The 14628-nt window shown below is 38.7% G+C and overlaps 1 protein-coding gene across 4 annotated transcripts in view; it reads right to left on the bottom strand.

Annotated features, from left to right (window-relative positions):
• The window catches only part of LOC131694190 (rho guanine nucleotide exchange factor 11), a 387472-nt gene that overhangs the window by 18507 nt on the left and 354337 nt on the right, over positions 1-14628 (bottom strand). For all 4 annotated transcript variants that reach the window (XM_058982676.1, XM_058982678.1, XM_058982679.1 and 1 more), the window contains one exon: positions 9670-10220. In XM_058982676.1, coding sequence (XP_058838659.1) covers positions 9670-10220 — 551 coding nt within the window. The remainder of the gene's footprint in view (positions 1-9669; positions 10221-14628) is intronic.

Below are 14628 nucleotides of genomic sequence, written 5' to 3'. Positions count from 1 at the left end.
ACGCCAGTTTACTTGGGCATGAGAAATTCAGTGCGATTACTGCTAAATGAATGCTAGAATAATAAATAGAGATCTTTGCCGAAACAGAAAGCTGGGGGAACACGTGGACGGACAGACGCGGGAATGTTGAATGGGTGTTTATCTGTTTACGCTAGATGGAATACATTCGCTCTGCCGCGCAATCTCGTTCGTTTCAATCATGGTGAAAAAGAGCAACTTCCCGCCTTTTGACGTTTATTGATTCAGCAAATGGACTATTAACGTTTCTGTACTTTTTAGGACTTGTGGGTTCCAAAGTTCGCATGATCGCAAGCGTAACTGCAATTATTGTACCCATGATTTAGATTGTGTGCTGTTAAATAAACAATCATCATAGCGATTGGATTTATTTGTCATTAAAACTGTAACGAGTTCTGTATCCTGCCCAACTGGCAGGGTTTTCATTCAAAATTCAGAGAAACAATGTTTTTAAGCCGTAATTTCGCAAGTTATAAAACTCACTTGTTTACGTGAATAACGACTGGTGACGGAAATGTTCTTTTGAAATGCTCGAAAGAAAATACCTATTGAATAAAGTCTGGCTGACAGAGCAATAATAGCATTTTGTTATAATCTATCCAATGCTAAGGTACACAATTGTGGACTTCGCAAAACTTCGCTCTACCGTGTTTGTCACAACACAGTCGTTTGAGTTTTTCTGATTACCATATGGTATCGTTTCATAGTCGACCATAACAAAAAATAAAAGCGATTTTCCATTCAACCGGAAAATAAACATATCCGTATAGAAATCAATTTCAAACTTTCGAGAGCAGAGGAAAACTGCCAACATTTAGGCATTCGATTTTTCAAGTGATTTGTGGTTTTTCAAAATAGGTATAAGTTTTTTTATATTCCTAAGTGCCGTCTTTACACGTGCCCACACTGGGCTAGGGCCAAGATTGATATAAAATCACACTCCCAGTTAAACCAACCGAAAAGTGAGCCGGAACTCTAACTGGTTTCAGCCAGATGACAACCCATTCCGACTCGGAATCGTTTGCGCAGACGGAATTCCGGCGGAAACCTATAGGAATTCCGAACCTTTAAGCTTTTGAAGATATGCTGAACAAGTTTGTCGAAGACTGCAAGACAATCCAACCAACCGTTAAAGAGTTATTAACGTTTAAAGTTGGATACTGCTGCTTAACATTCGCAAAGGGCGTACTCCGCTGATCTCATGTAGGGTGATGAGCCTATTCTCACCATACTAAGCAAGGTGCCTCACTAATTCGGTAATTTCTTGCCTTACAATCAATGGAATGCGTAAAAATTGACATAAACCGCTTTGCTTCGTTGTTAAGAACCAATATAATAACACAAATACGTTGAAAGCAGTAAAATTCTCGTGTTTGAGCACAATGAAAACTCGAATCGAGTGCCCCTATTGTTTCGCTACCATTTGACTCAATGCGTTGAACAAAGATGGCAGACACTGCTCTAACCAACGGCTTCAAATGGGTAGGGTGATAATAGAAACATGGCGCAAATAGGCTCATCACCCTATATGAAACACGCGTGAAGGTGGGACAAAGTTAGGAAAAACTCATATATCTCTGAAACGATGAGAGATAGAAAGTTATGATGTTCCGCAAAGTGGTAGAGGAATAAAAGGACTTTTTGATTTCACTGGGAAGTTTCAGGATTTCTCCGCAAGGTGGCGGTAGTGAGCCAAGCAATTTAAAGGGAATACTCCTATCTTTACAACGGTAAAAGATGGATCATTTGGATGTTCTACAAAGTTGTACAGTAGCAAAAAATATTTTCTTTTATCATTTGAAAAATGCAGAATTATACCACATGGTGGCGCTAGTGATCAAAATTAATTCAAGGTAATACTTATATCTATACAATGGTAAGAGATAGTGCAATCTGATGTTCTGCGAAGTTATACAGTATTTCAAAGGCTTCCGTATCTCGTTGTAAATATAGAATTTAGGCCGCTTAGTGGTGCAAACAGCATCGAGAATGAATATATTTTAATACACTTTTTGAATGTTTCTAATTTTTTTTAAATTTTTGCTCCTATTTCTTGTGCACAGTTTCTTTTGTTATACAGAACATGTTACAAAGTTTTCTTAAGACTATTATGTTATGATAAAATCAATATTCTTAAATTTCTCGAAGCTGTTCGCACCACTAAGCGGCCTAAATTCTATATTTGCAACGAGATACGAAAGCCTTTAAAATACTGTATTACTTCGTAGAACATCAGATTGCACTATCTCTTACCATTGTATAGATATAAGTATTACTCGGAATTAATTTTGATCACTAGCGCCACCATGTGGTATAATTCTGCATTTTTCAAATGATAAAAGAAAATATTTTTTGCTACTGTACAACTTTGTAGAACATCCAAATGATCCATCTTTTACCGTTGTAAAGAAAGGAGTATTCCCTTTAAATTGCTTGGCTCACTACCGCCACCTTGCGGAGAAATCCTGAAACTTCCCAGTGAAACGAAAAAGTCCTTTTATTCCTCTACCACTTTGCGGAACATCATAACTTTCTATCTCTCACAGTATTTCAAATAAACCACACATTTCACATCAAGGAGCCGGTTTCCAAAGGAGCGGTGGAAACTAATCATTGTTATGCACGTTTCTGGGAGTGAGTATAACAATCAAAGCAATCCAAGTGGTTTTGACTCAGGTTTTCACTCCTGGTTTTGGCTCCTCCTGTCCACTCCTGTTTGTGATTCATGTTCTGTCGCCTCTTATAGATCGAATTTAATCACAAACTTTGATGACAGTTCTTCAAAATTTGTATGTTTAATTTTTCCAGCAGAAGGTACAGGGTGCGCCAGCTGGATGTATCCTTTTTCAACATTGAACAACTCCGCCATTTTCACAAGTAAACAAGTCTTTTTAGGATATTTTATGCCATTTATTATAAACCAGGTTTAGAAAACAACGTTGATTAAATCACCAAACCCATTTGATACACAAACAGCAGCTCTTTTGCGGCCATTTTGTATGACATTGGACAGCATTTCGGGCATAACCGCAGCAATTTCAGCTTGTATATTAGCTTTCAGTTCGTCAAGGTACTTAGGTTTGCTAGAATACACTTTACTTTTCAAGTAACCCTACAGAAAATCCTGGGAATTTGCTCTGCAAGAACTTGATTGCGGTGTGGCAAGATACCCCGTCTTGTTGAAAATAGAAGTTTTTCAGACCTTTGTTCTGCATTTGTGGACAGACAAAGTGCGCCAAAATCCAGCGGTAGCGTGCGTTGTCGATGGTCTCTCCCTCTTTAAAAAATTAGGACCAATGATTGTTTTGGAGCACACTTTGACCCAAACAGTTACTTTCTGGTCGTGCAGTGGTGTTTGATGTATAACGTGTGGAATCTGTGTCCCCCAAATTCGACGATTTTGTTTATTTACTCCGCCGGAAAGCATGAAGTGGGCCTGCCATATTTTTTACGATAAGCACGCAGTTTTCACTATTGAACGATCGTTTTAAATGTAAAGCGCTACGATTTCAGCGCGTTCTTTTGGTGTAAATCGACTTATACCCAAAATGGTTTCAAAATTTTATTTATTTGTAAAAATCGGCTGGAAAATGGCGGAGTTGTTCAATGTTGAAATAGGATACATCGAGATGGCGCACCCCGTATATATTGAAGCAAGTCATTTGTTTTCAATTTAATTTTCTTTAACAAATATATATTTCTAACAATAATCACGGGCAAACATATCTCAAATCCGGTGTAAAAATGTTTCTGCTGAAGTGATGAAATCCAATAGTTCAAATGCATAGTGGAAGGATGCACAACAGGTGTACTATTTATTACTGTAATGGCCTAAGCCTAGCCTATTTAGTACGCTAATTATTGAATGCTGACCTTCGAGGTCTATCGAAAAGAAGCTTTCGCCATGAACTGTACCAAGGATCTGTTTTGCTTTTGTGCTTGATAAAATGAAAATTGAAAATCTAAATTGAGCTCGGGCTTTTAAACTGTATGCTGCAATTATAATCTAGTAACCTGTTTTCACTCCTTGGCGGTTTTCACTCCTCAGGAGCCAAAAAAACCATGAGTGATGAAATCATGGGTTTTAATGATTTGTCAAACTATGGTTTTTTCAACGCATGCTGATTGGAGTGATTTTTGAAACACTGATCTCTCATCGTTTCAGAGATATATGAGTTTTTCCTAACTTTGTCCCACCTTCACGCGTGTTTCACATACATGAGATCAGCGGAGTACGCCCTTTGCGAATGTTAAGCAGCAGTATCCAACTTTAAACGTTAATAACTCTTTAACGGTTGGTTGGATTGTCTTGCAGTCTTCGACAAACTTGTTCAGCATATCTTCAAAAACTTAACTCCTTCCTAGGTCCGTGATCGGAGGTTTACAGCGACCTCTAGTGGCGATTTTGTGAACTCCGAGTGTCTCCCCATACATTTTGGCCAAAAATCCTATACAAACTTTAAGCTCTTTGGGGGAGGGGTTAGGGTTAACCGATTTCGCTCAAATTTGGACAGTGTCATTTTTTCATGATTTGGAACGACGCTAGGGGGTGTGGATTAGTGATTTCAAAAATGGTCGTTTTATTGTCACCCTAAGGCACATGATACCAGCATGATGGGCACATTGTATGCAAATTTCCAAACATCGGAAATACTACTTTGAAGTCAGGAAAGTATTTGATTTCGCAAAATTCTTGACACTATAAATGGCGCGTGCTATAGGCTAGAGATGGTTGGGTTTCATATTGTTCGATCTCGAATCCGACTCCAACCCGACCAGAACTAGAAAATTCAAATTTTTATAAATCCGATCCTGACCCAAATCAGATTTTAAAAATTTAAAAATTTAAAAACCTGAACCTAACCCGAACCCCGTGTAGGCAAGGACTGACCAGTTTGGTCGGATCTACCAATAATGTCTTCTCAGTATACCGGTCTCGATGTACAGTTCTCTAACAGCAGCTTCGTTACACTCACATAGCTAGCTACGAATAGTGGTTGTACCGGCAAATATTTAGCGGACTATATTAGAAATACAAATATACAACCAAAAGGTTTCGATTGGAGCTGTCCTTCTCGAGATAAACTCATACTTTTGTAGCAGTCTGCACCATTTTTGCAATTTTTTTTATGGAGATCAATATTTTATTTATCAATGCAAGACATTCATACTTTGTTAGTTAAATATGTATATTCATTTCTGATTGAATAGAGCAAAAATTTAGTAATTCTATTCGTTTTAAACGTTGTAAATCATACACTCCGGTTTTTTCGAAATTCTGAATCGGGGCCCCTATGGTAAACTCTTAGAAATAGTCTTCATTAATATGTTAATGAGCATTGCTGAATTGTGGAGATTCAACCATTAAAATATGCCGAACACTAATAGAACATTCTTTTGCTACTGAAATAATTTTTTTTAAATATTTAAATTAAAATTGTACCCCTAATAATTATAGACTCGAGTAATTTTAATGTTTAGGTATGAAAAAAAAAACTGCCTAGCAACGAGGTCGAAATAACAAAGAAGTTACCCCAACAACGTCGGTTCTATAACAATGAAGCTACCGCAACAACGTTTTTTTCAACCACCAGTTGCGGCTTTGTCAAAATCACAATGTGAAGAACAATACTAACAAAGTGAGGCATTAACAAAGATTCAATACTTTTCACGAGTTGCCTGGATGCATGAACCTTGTTTTCTCAATCTATTGTCGGTGACATATTCAATTTTTGATTTTGGAGTCTTTGGAGATTAATCAGCAAACCTCTAGATTTGTTGTTGAGGTCCAAAAAATAAAATTCAGCTTTAATCATTAAGAATTTGTCCGCCAGATCCAGACATCTGCGACGAACTAGATTTCATTCAAGCATGCGGAAGAGGTTTCCAACGAGACTCGCCACGATGAAGATACGCATTGCTGAACTGTGCTGCTTGATTGAGCAGTTGTACATGTCGAAAAAGTGGCCACCACACCAAAACCTTCGTCATCGAGAACTACCTCAATGAGTAATCGCTCGAATTTTAAGCCCTCTGCAAGGGAGTTGTAGATTGGCCAAAGAGGAATTCCATGAGAAAGCACTCAACCACAAAACATGACCAATGCTGATTCGAACAAATCTTTGCGTTCGGTTTATGATTCTCCATGTTTTCTTCTGGAAATTGTAACATTTTGACTCACGAGCAGGCCTTGCATTTCTCATTCATATGAGTAAATGCGTCCGGATAATTTGCCACTTCGACAATAAAAAGTCACATTTTCACACGAAAAGCTATTGGCACTCACACAACTCTTCGGATAAATACAACACATTATTTCTCCGGAAAAATAAATTCGCCGGAGAATGAGCGAATGAGTTTATTACGGCATCCTTTTTGCGTTCGCTGGCGGTATTACAAAACACGAAAAAACAACTCTATCGTACTTCTTTGTCGCTTTTCTTGGAAATGCAGTATATACAGTAAGGACCCGTTTTTATCAGCCCCTTGGTGAATTTTATGCTGATAAAACCGGGACATTGATAAAATCGGGACATATATTTTTCTTTCTTTTTAAGAAACCGAAGCTCTTCAAATATTCTTCTTTAGTCCCTAGATATAGCCTCATAACTTTTCTTGATTATTTAGCTTAGGCTTCCCTTAAGCAGTCTGACAGCGCAAAATAAAAAAAAATTGCGTATTTCGGATCTCTAAGATAAGAAAAATATGCACAAGAAAGGATTTGCTCGAATTCAATTTGGTTCATCTGCTAGAGCCCATCAAACTACCAACTATCCATTTCCATATGAAGCTGATAAAATCGGGTCAAAAAGCTTATAAAATCGGGGTTAGCTAAAATCGGGTCTTCACAGTATTTTGACACTTTAATTGATTTTCACGAAATTTAATATCACCTTCTCCGGTAAGAAAAAAAACCAGAAAATTTTATCGGGAAAATTTTTCTCACGCCATTTGTGGAGACGGAGAATTTTGCGATTCATCTTATCTCGGAAATGTTGGACATCGGATAAGCTTCTTCTCGCGTGAGTAAGTGAGCATTACAATGCCTGTTCCAAATTTTTCAGAAGGGCGTATACGTTTTAGCATACATTACTTTAAAAAAGTAATTCGATTGCCGGTATTTTTTACAGCAAAACTTTTCGAGAATATGTTAAAAGAAATATTTCTCCACAGAATGCACTGAAAAATACTTGTGGCATTTTTTACAAAAAACGAACATGATAGAGAAACGCGTATTAATGCAAACTGATTCTATTTGTTGAATTATAAAAATAGCTGAACCCGGGGCTGTTAAGACCATGGGGGCAATTCAGACCTCCTCGATTTCTCAAAAAATCGTAAGACTTTCTGACTGTTGTACATACTTGTGGAAGCGCCATCCTAAAACATTAATTTTGGCAGATGAATCTCATTCTTCAGTTTTCAAGACGCTCACCATTTTTGTGCAAAATGAGCGTACGGGACTACAAATTCCATCAATCACCATTCAACGGTTTGCGTCTGGCCACACGATTGCCATGTCATAGCGAAGAAAATACATGATGGGGCAATTGGCAGCTGTGGCTACTAAGATTAATTTTCTTCAAAACATTTTTTTTGCTTCTTGGTCAGTTTCTCCAATAAAGATTTCATAGGTAAACAAAATTCCATTGTAAAAAATGAATTGTCCCGTAGAGAAGTCTGAATTACCCCTACATTGTAAAAGGATGAAAAAACGTAGACTTTTGCAAATCGCCGCCTAGTGCTACCATGGAGTGGTGCAAATTAATGTTAATGGCTCCACAATGTAGCTGAGGTTTCAAACTGTCCTATCTTTAACAGCTTAATGCTTCCACATTTACCTACCTAGGAGATGTGCTTAGGCAGGTTCGAATAGCCCCGAGCTCCCCATCTTGAAATTTTTGTTGGGAAAACTCTAACTGATAGCCAGTCTCCATGATGCAAACACAAAATCTTTTTGTTGTTTAAAACGATAAACATTTAATTGCTGATCATTCACGATGGAAAGACGCGAATAACTTATAAAAGGGCATAATTTTACGAAAGCATTGTTTTGTGGAGAAACAAAATTTCAAAAATCTCAAAAACTATGAAAGATTTTAGTTAAAGGTATTCTGATTTGAAATGACATTTAGATTTATACTTTATAATAAAATTATAGCTCTATCTGTTATTTAGTATGACATTTAAAAGCATCTTTAAAGTTGTCGTTAGAAAAACATTTTTACAAATGATTTCTCAATGATACAATTGCATTTAAAATGTTTTATTTATCTTTGGGCTTTTGATGACATAAGGGGCCGTACACAAATGACGTAGCTTTTTCAGCGATTTTTGACCCCTCCCTCCCCTTCGTAGCATTTTGTCACAAAATTCTAACCTCCCCCTCATAAATAACGTAGCATTTACCTACCCCCTACCCCTTGTCCTATGCAAAGCGATCGGGGGATGAAAAAAATTACATTATTATTTATTACATTTATTACAATTATTTTAAATACATGTCCTTTCTAAATGTTTGACAACTTTTATCAGCATTTTCATTATAACAGCAAATCGCGTGTAAAATAAGCCCATTTCATGACAAATATAGTGTTGATAGTTTTGTTTTGAATTTTATATGTCAAGGGTAGCATGAAGAGAAGTTCCCCCAGTTCACAATCCTGCAGCTGCCAATGATTTTAAGAAGCATTCATTCATCCAAATTACTAAATTTTGTTTTGTTGAATCCGAAGTGAAAATTCAATGCAGCTTCCAAACTAAGTCTACTAGTTAGCAACATTAGCTAACTAATGTAGCAAGTTAAATCCGCATACAAAATCTTTTCGTATTTTTGCGAACTTGTAATTCTGCGAATCGTAAAATTTATCTCATGAAAAACCGCATCAAAAGTAACTTGTTTGAATTTAAATTTATTTCTCTTGAAAATGGAGGATCATTAAATTGTTTTCTCTAAACAATGGGTTTTAAACTTAATGCTACGTCGCACAACTTCTGACCCTACCCTCCCACTCGTCACACTTCGTCACAAATTTGGTATACCCTCCCTACCCCCCAAAATGCTACGTCATTTATGCATGGCCCCTAAGAGAAATTCAAAAATTAAAAAAACATGCTTTTTTGTAATTTAATATTTAACATATTTTTTGTGAAAAATGTAACTAAACGTTTAGTCTTCCATGCCGTTAAACCGGTCGGAGTACAATTTCATCAGACTCGAAGATGGTCGATTACGATTTTAAAGATTTTCGTACGAATCTTGAGAGAGTTCCACAAAACAAACTGGCGTTTACAACGATTTGTTTGAAAACCTAGCTCACAGGTGTAGAATAGCAGAATGAACCGGGTGGCTTTTTTACTTTTGATGGAACCTTTTTTGAAAATAATTCAAAATGGAGCACCGTGGTAAACACTTGTATAAACTAGTAAGTTTGAGTCAGATGTTTACGTCTAAGTCAACGGGGAACTTAAGACAGGCCCCAAAATACAATTTCTGCTTATGACATTTCCGCCTTAAATAACCGCCAAATGCCACTCAGCGACGTCTCGAGCTAATTTATTCAGGGACTCATTTGCATAGCAGCCAGTTCAAATTTATTTTACAAACGTTTGTGTAAATACAGAACGAACTAGCTTATTGGCAGTATTTACCTGAAGGTGTCAACATCGGCTCAGCGGTCAGCGTGTTGCTAATACTGACGTGAATCTCACTCGGTGCCACCAGCGAACACTGCTGCGTCAGGGTACGCGTATTATTCAGTCCCCGACCTCGATAGTCCGGACCGTAGTCATCCTCATCCTTTTGATCATCGTCATTGGGGCCGTTGTATTCCTGCGCTGAACCGAGCACGCTGCGCCTTTTGATCTTTTCCTTTTCCTCGTTCTCGGCGTTGTCATCGCTTTCGTTTGCCGCCCGATTTTTGTTCGGCAGCGTGTCTTCGTTGTTGTTGAGACCACTGTTTGCGTTGCCGGTTGTACTGGTTCCTCCTGTGCTGATGGCACGACATTGAAGACTACTGTCCTTGCGCTCTAACCGGTCGATCGGGGTCGACGTTTGTTCGATCTTTTGCGCTTCGGTCACCGTCTCAAAGGTGTCCTTCGGTGGCTGACCGGCGTTCGCCGATGCGTCCTCGCTGTACTCGTGCGTTCCTTTGGTACGGGCTTTGTAGGCATCTGCAGCATCGGAGATGTGCTTAAACCATCTGTGAAAAAAGAAAGCAATAATATTAACATTAACATAAGTTTATAGCGTCATGAGAGATTCAATGGGGTCACAATCCACAACTGCATGTACCTAGAAACCAGTGAAGGTCGTCTGACTGGTTCGCCACCCAAACTGCCACGCCGTTTGCTGGCGTGCTTCGAGTGAGCCGGCGACACGCTATCATCGTTTTCCAGGCGCAAATCCGTCAAACAGTGCACAACTTCGGCGGCAATACTTTTCCGCCTCAGTCGGCCGCTTACCACCGGAACCGTTAGATTCATTTTTGTGTAATTTTGCTTCCACCTGATGAATGATTGAGCTCTACTTATTCACTGACAATCCGCACGTAAGATGCGGTAACAGTGCGAGTTTCGAACGCTCGCTCTCGATCGTGGATGCCTTAGGAGGAGTTTTTCGCCATTGTGTGGGTATTAATGGCACGCAGCTTTCGAAGGACAATTTGTGTTTTTTTACACTGGGAGAAATAAATATGAACTACAACACAGCTGACAATTTGCGTCTTTAGATGTGATCTGTTATTAAATACATTGTATAGCGTGATTTGAGTGATGTGAGGCCACCAAAGGCGAGTTCTCTTAAGGACACAGTGTGTGGGTAAACTGCTACGAAGGAGGTGTGACTGATGACGTTCCATTATTCATCGATTGTGTGTTGATGTGCAGTTCGTTGACTTCTCTGTCTAAAGGGCACTATTTATGAAATTAATATCTCACATAGATCAAGGACGAAGTATGCCAGCAATCGATAGGTCGTCACCCCGAAAAATTGGTGTAATTGGGTTGAATTTTGTGGGGGTTTATGAAGAACGGTCGTGAATACGATAGGATGGTTCAACAATATGATTGTGTTAATTTTTAATCAATTTAGCTTTACTATTGATGATTTGCAAAAGCCGATTTTGAGATTGAAAAGACAAACGTTTCATAAGGTTGCGAAAGTTATAAAACAAACATTAGACCAAAAATTGTACCATTCACTGTTCTACTTAATCCAAAACCTACCCAGCCTACATACTAGAGAGCAAAAGCTCATACCACCGGAAGAATGCCTCAGATGTTTAATCATTCCTTTCGACAGTTTCTTCGCATCCACCCACCAACTGACCGGCCGGTCAAATTCGATCAGACGGCTCAATGAACTGAAGGATAGCCGCCGACGGAGTACCCAACACCGAATTCACCACCGCAGCAACGATTGATCGTAATCTGTCCCAGCTGTTTTTATTTCTATTTTTCCCTGTTGTGGTTGATTTGATTTCACTTTTCAAACACGTTCGACGATTATGTCGATCGATTGAACGTGTGTCGTTGCAAACGTTGCAAACCGCTATACACATCTTAGGAAAGCAAATCACGGTTCGCGGTTTTCTGAGATCCCGCTCACAAACCGACAAAACGGTTTCGGAAATTTGAATTAATTTATTGTCATTTTGTTTCCGTTCCACACCAGGCCGCCCGCTGGCATCGGATAGCTTTATATTCATGCCACAGAGAGCCCACCATGACGAATGATAAATGATACTATTACGCGACAGTCATTTGTATTGGTTCCTACCCGGTAAGCTTCGGTGCGTTTGCAGTGCATCTATTTTCCAGTGTATCGCAGTGTACTTCCTTGGTTTTGGATCAGATTTCTTGCTGGTTATTACGTCATTGCAACCAAAAACGAGGAACCAGGCGCTTGCAAGGGTTGATATCTTGAATCTTTGGTCATTGAAGTTTGTAACGTTTACTTTGACAATGACGCAATGCAATGAAGATGGAATCTTTGAGATGGCATTATTGTTCTGGATTTAGGGTGGTCGTTAAATTTCTTGTTTTCTTCGAGTTTTTATTTCACGATTCATATGGGAACTGTTGCAATTGCATGGCATCATATTGTTAATACTTTAAATTTAGAGTAATCCCACAACAGAAATGATTGCACCTCATTCCTGCTAAACGAACAAACGAAGCTTGTCCGGGTAGAAAATACGGAAGTTGTTTTAATATCAGTTACATGCATGGAAGCTTCTTTATAATGTGCATTGTTTAAAAAAAGTTTTCTGTCACCTTAGAACAACCGGTAGAAATAGTGTAGGACATAAGTTATGCAGCCTGGTAGTAGAATTGTTTTTTATTTGGTTGGATTACTCTGTTTTGAGCACTAGCTGCACTGCAACACGTAAGGGGCCATGCATAAATGACGTAGCATTTTGGGGGGTAGGGAGGGTATACCAAATTTGTGACGAAGTGTGACGAGGGGGAGGGTAGTGTCAGAAGTTGTGCGACGTAGCATTAAGTTTAAAACCCATTGTTTAGAGAAAACAATTTAATGATCATCCATTCCCAAGAGAAATAAATTTAAATTCAAACAAGTTACTTTTGATGCGGTTTTTTCATGAGGTAAATTATACGATTCGCGGAATTGCAAGTTCGCGAAAATACAAAAAGATTTTGTATGCGGATTTAACTTGCTACATTAGTTAGCTAATGTTGCTAATTAGTAGACTTAGTTTGAAAGCTGAATTAAATTTTCACTTCGGATTCAACCAAACAAAACTTAGTAATTTAGATGAACGTATGCTTCTTACAATCATTGGCGGCTGCACGATTGTGAACTGAGAGAACTTCTCTTCATGCTCCCTTTGACTTATAAAATTCAAAACAAAACTATCAACACTATATTTGTCATGAAATGGGCTTATTTTGCGCGCAATTTGCTGTTATAATGAAAATGTTGATAAAAGTCGTCAAACATTTTGAAAGGACATGTATTTAAAATAATTGAAAAACATATGTAATTTTTTTCATCTCCCGGGCGCTTTGCATGGGACGAGGGGGAGGGGGTAGGTAAATGCTACGTTATTTACGAGGGGGAGGTTAGAATTTTGTGACCAAATGCTACGTGGGGGGAGGGAGGGGTCAAAAATCGCCGAAAAAAAGCTACGTCATTTGTGTACGGCCCCTAAGGGTAATTCATCACAACTCCAACCAAAACAGAATTTGAATATTTGATTGCGACTAGCTGGGTTTCCGGCGAATCTTTCGTTGAAACAAATAATCTGGCGTTGTTGTTTTGATGCTGTAATATGCCCACCGCACAATGATGCCACTCAGAACAAAAGTTGGCCAAAATCTCTACATCTTTGCAAATCACGAAACTAGGATATTTTAGTACCCTGTATCCCATTTCGGCATATATGATTTCATACAAAATGATTTTGGATTGATTAGGATGGTTCCACAAATAAAAAATTTCCTAATCTGGTTTAACGGTATATTATTGGAGACCAATTAATTTCGGGCATAGTTTCAGGAATATGGTGGTACTGAAACACATTTTATATTGCTTGGGCTAAGGATGAAAATCGAGGATTTGTACTTGGCTGCTCTTGACGGCGACTACGATATTTACGTTCTGGCTTGATGATCGTATTACATCGATGTAGCTCTTCGGAGATTCATACGCGTTTTATCGTGCAGATCGAGGGGCTCGTAACAGTATCCATGGTCGCGGCGGGGGAGTTTTTATCGCTGTTTCTTCCGCACTTGCCTCCTGCGAATTTGATGTGGATAGTTCATCAAGCATTGAAGCAGTTTGGACGAAGATTACTACGCAGACGAAGAACTACTTTATTTGAGCTGTTTACATTTCTCCAGAAAAACGACTTTATTGCTCTATTCAGAGCTTAAAAAAATTGACATCGTTGCCTGAACTTGAAAGAAAACAAAATTCATTTCACGCCCGCAGCGATGAATGAAATTTTTGGTTCGTTTCAAACGTCATTCGTTCGGTCGACGCAGCGCTTTCAGGTACGGACATGTTCGGTTTCAGAAGCAAAGTGATTTTTTTTTCTATTCTAGCTCTGAGAGGGATTATTGATCAAAAGTGCACCAAATATAGATTACGCAGTTCCCTTATGCTCGAAAATGTAGAAGATGCTAACTTCTGCCTTGAAACTGTCCACATAATAAAAAATGAATGCTTTGGTTGGTGAATGAATTTATATTTCCTCTGCACTCAAGCATTCGATTCTGCATGAAATTTCAGTCAGCTGGAAAGTGAATGAATGAGGGAGGCGTTGAATCTGAATGTCGGTTTCGGTAAATGCAAGCAGAAATAGGTAACTGATTTTGAAATTTCGTAACACTGGCTCTATTACCCAGCTCCATCTAGATTCCATAGAGCGCGCTTCTTCTCAGGCAGATGCAAACGATGTGATGATAGTCCTTGGCGATTTCAACCAACCAGGACTCATGTGGGTTTCTTCTAGACGTGAGTACGCTTACCCTAACCCGTTATTCTCGACAACAAATACTGCCAGCCGCTTACTTATGGACGGGTTGCATTTTCACGGACAAAATCAAGTAAGCACGATTTCCAACCATCAAGCTCGTTTTCTT

Source organism: Topomyia yanbarensis, chromosome 3 (genome assembly GCF_030247195.1).
Source record: "Topomyia yanbarensis strain Yona2022 chromosome 3, ASM3024719v1, whole genome shotgun sequence".
Taxonomy (NCBI): Eukaryota; Metazoa; Arthropoda; class Insecta; order Diptera; family Culicidae; genus Topomyia; species Topomyia yanbarensis.
This window is presented reverse-complemented; position numbering and strand designations above follow the sequence as displayed.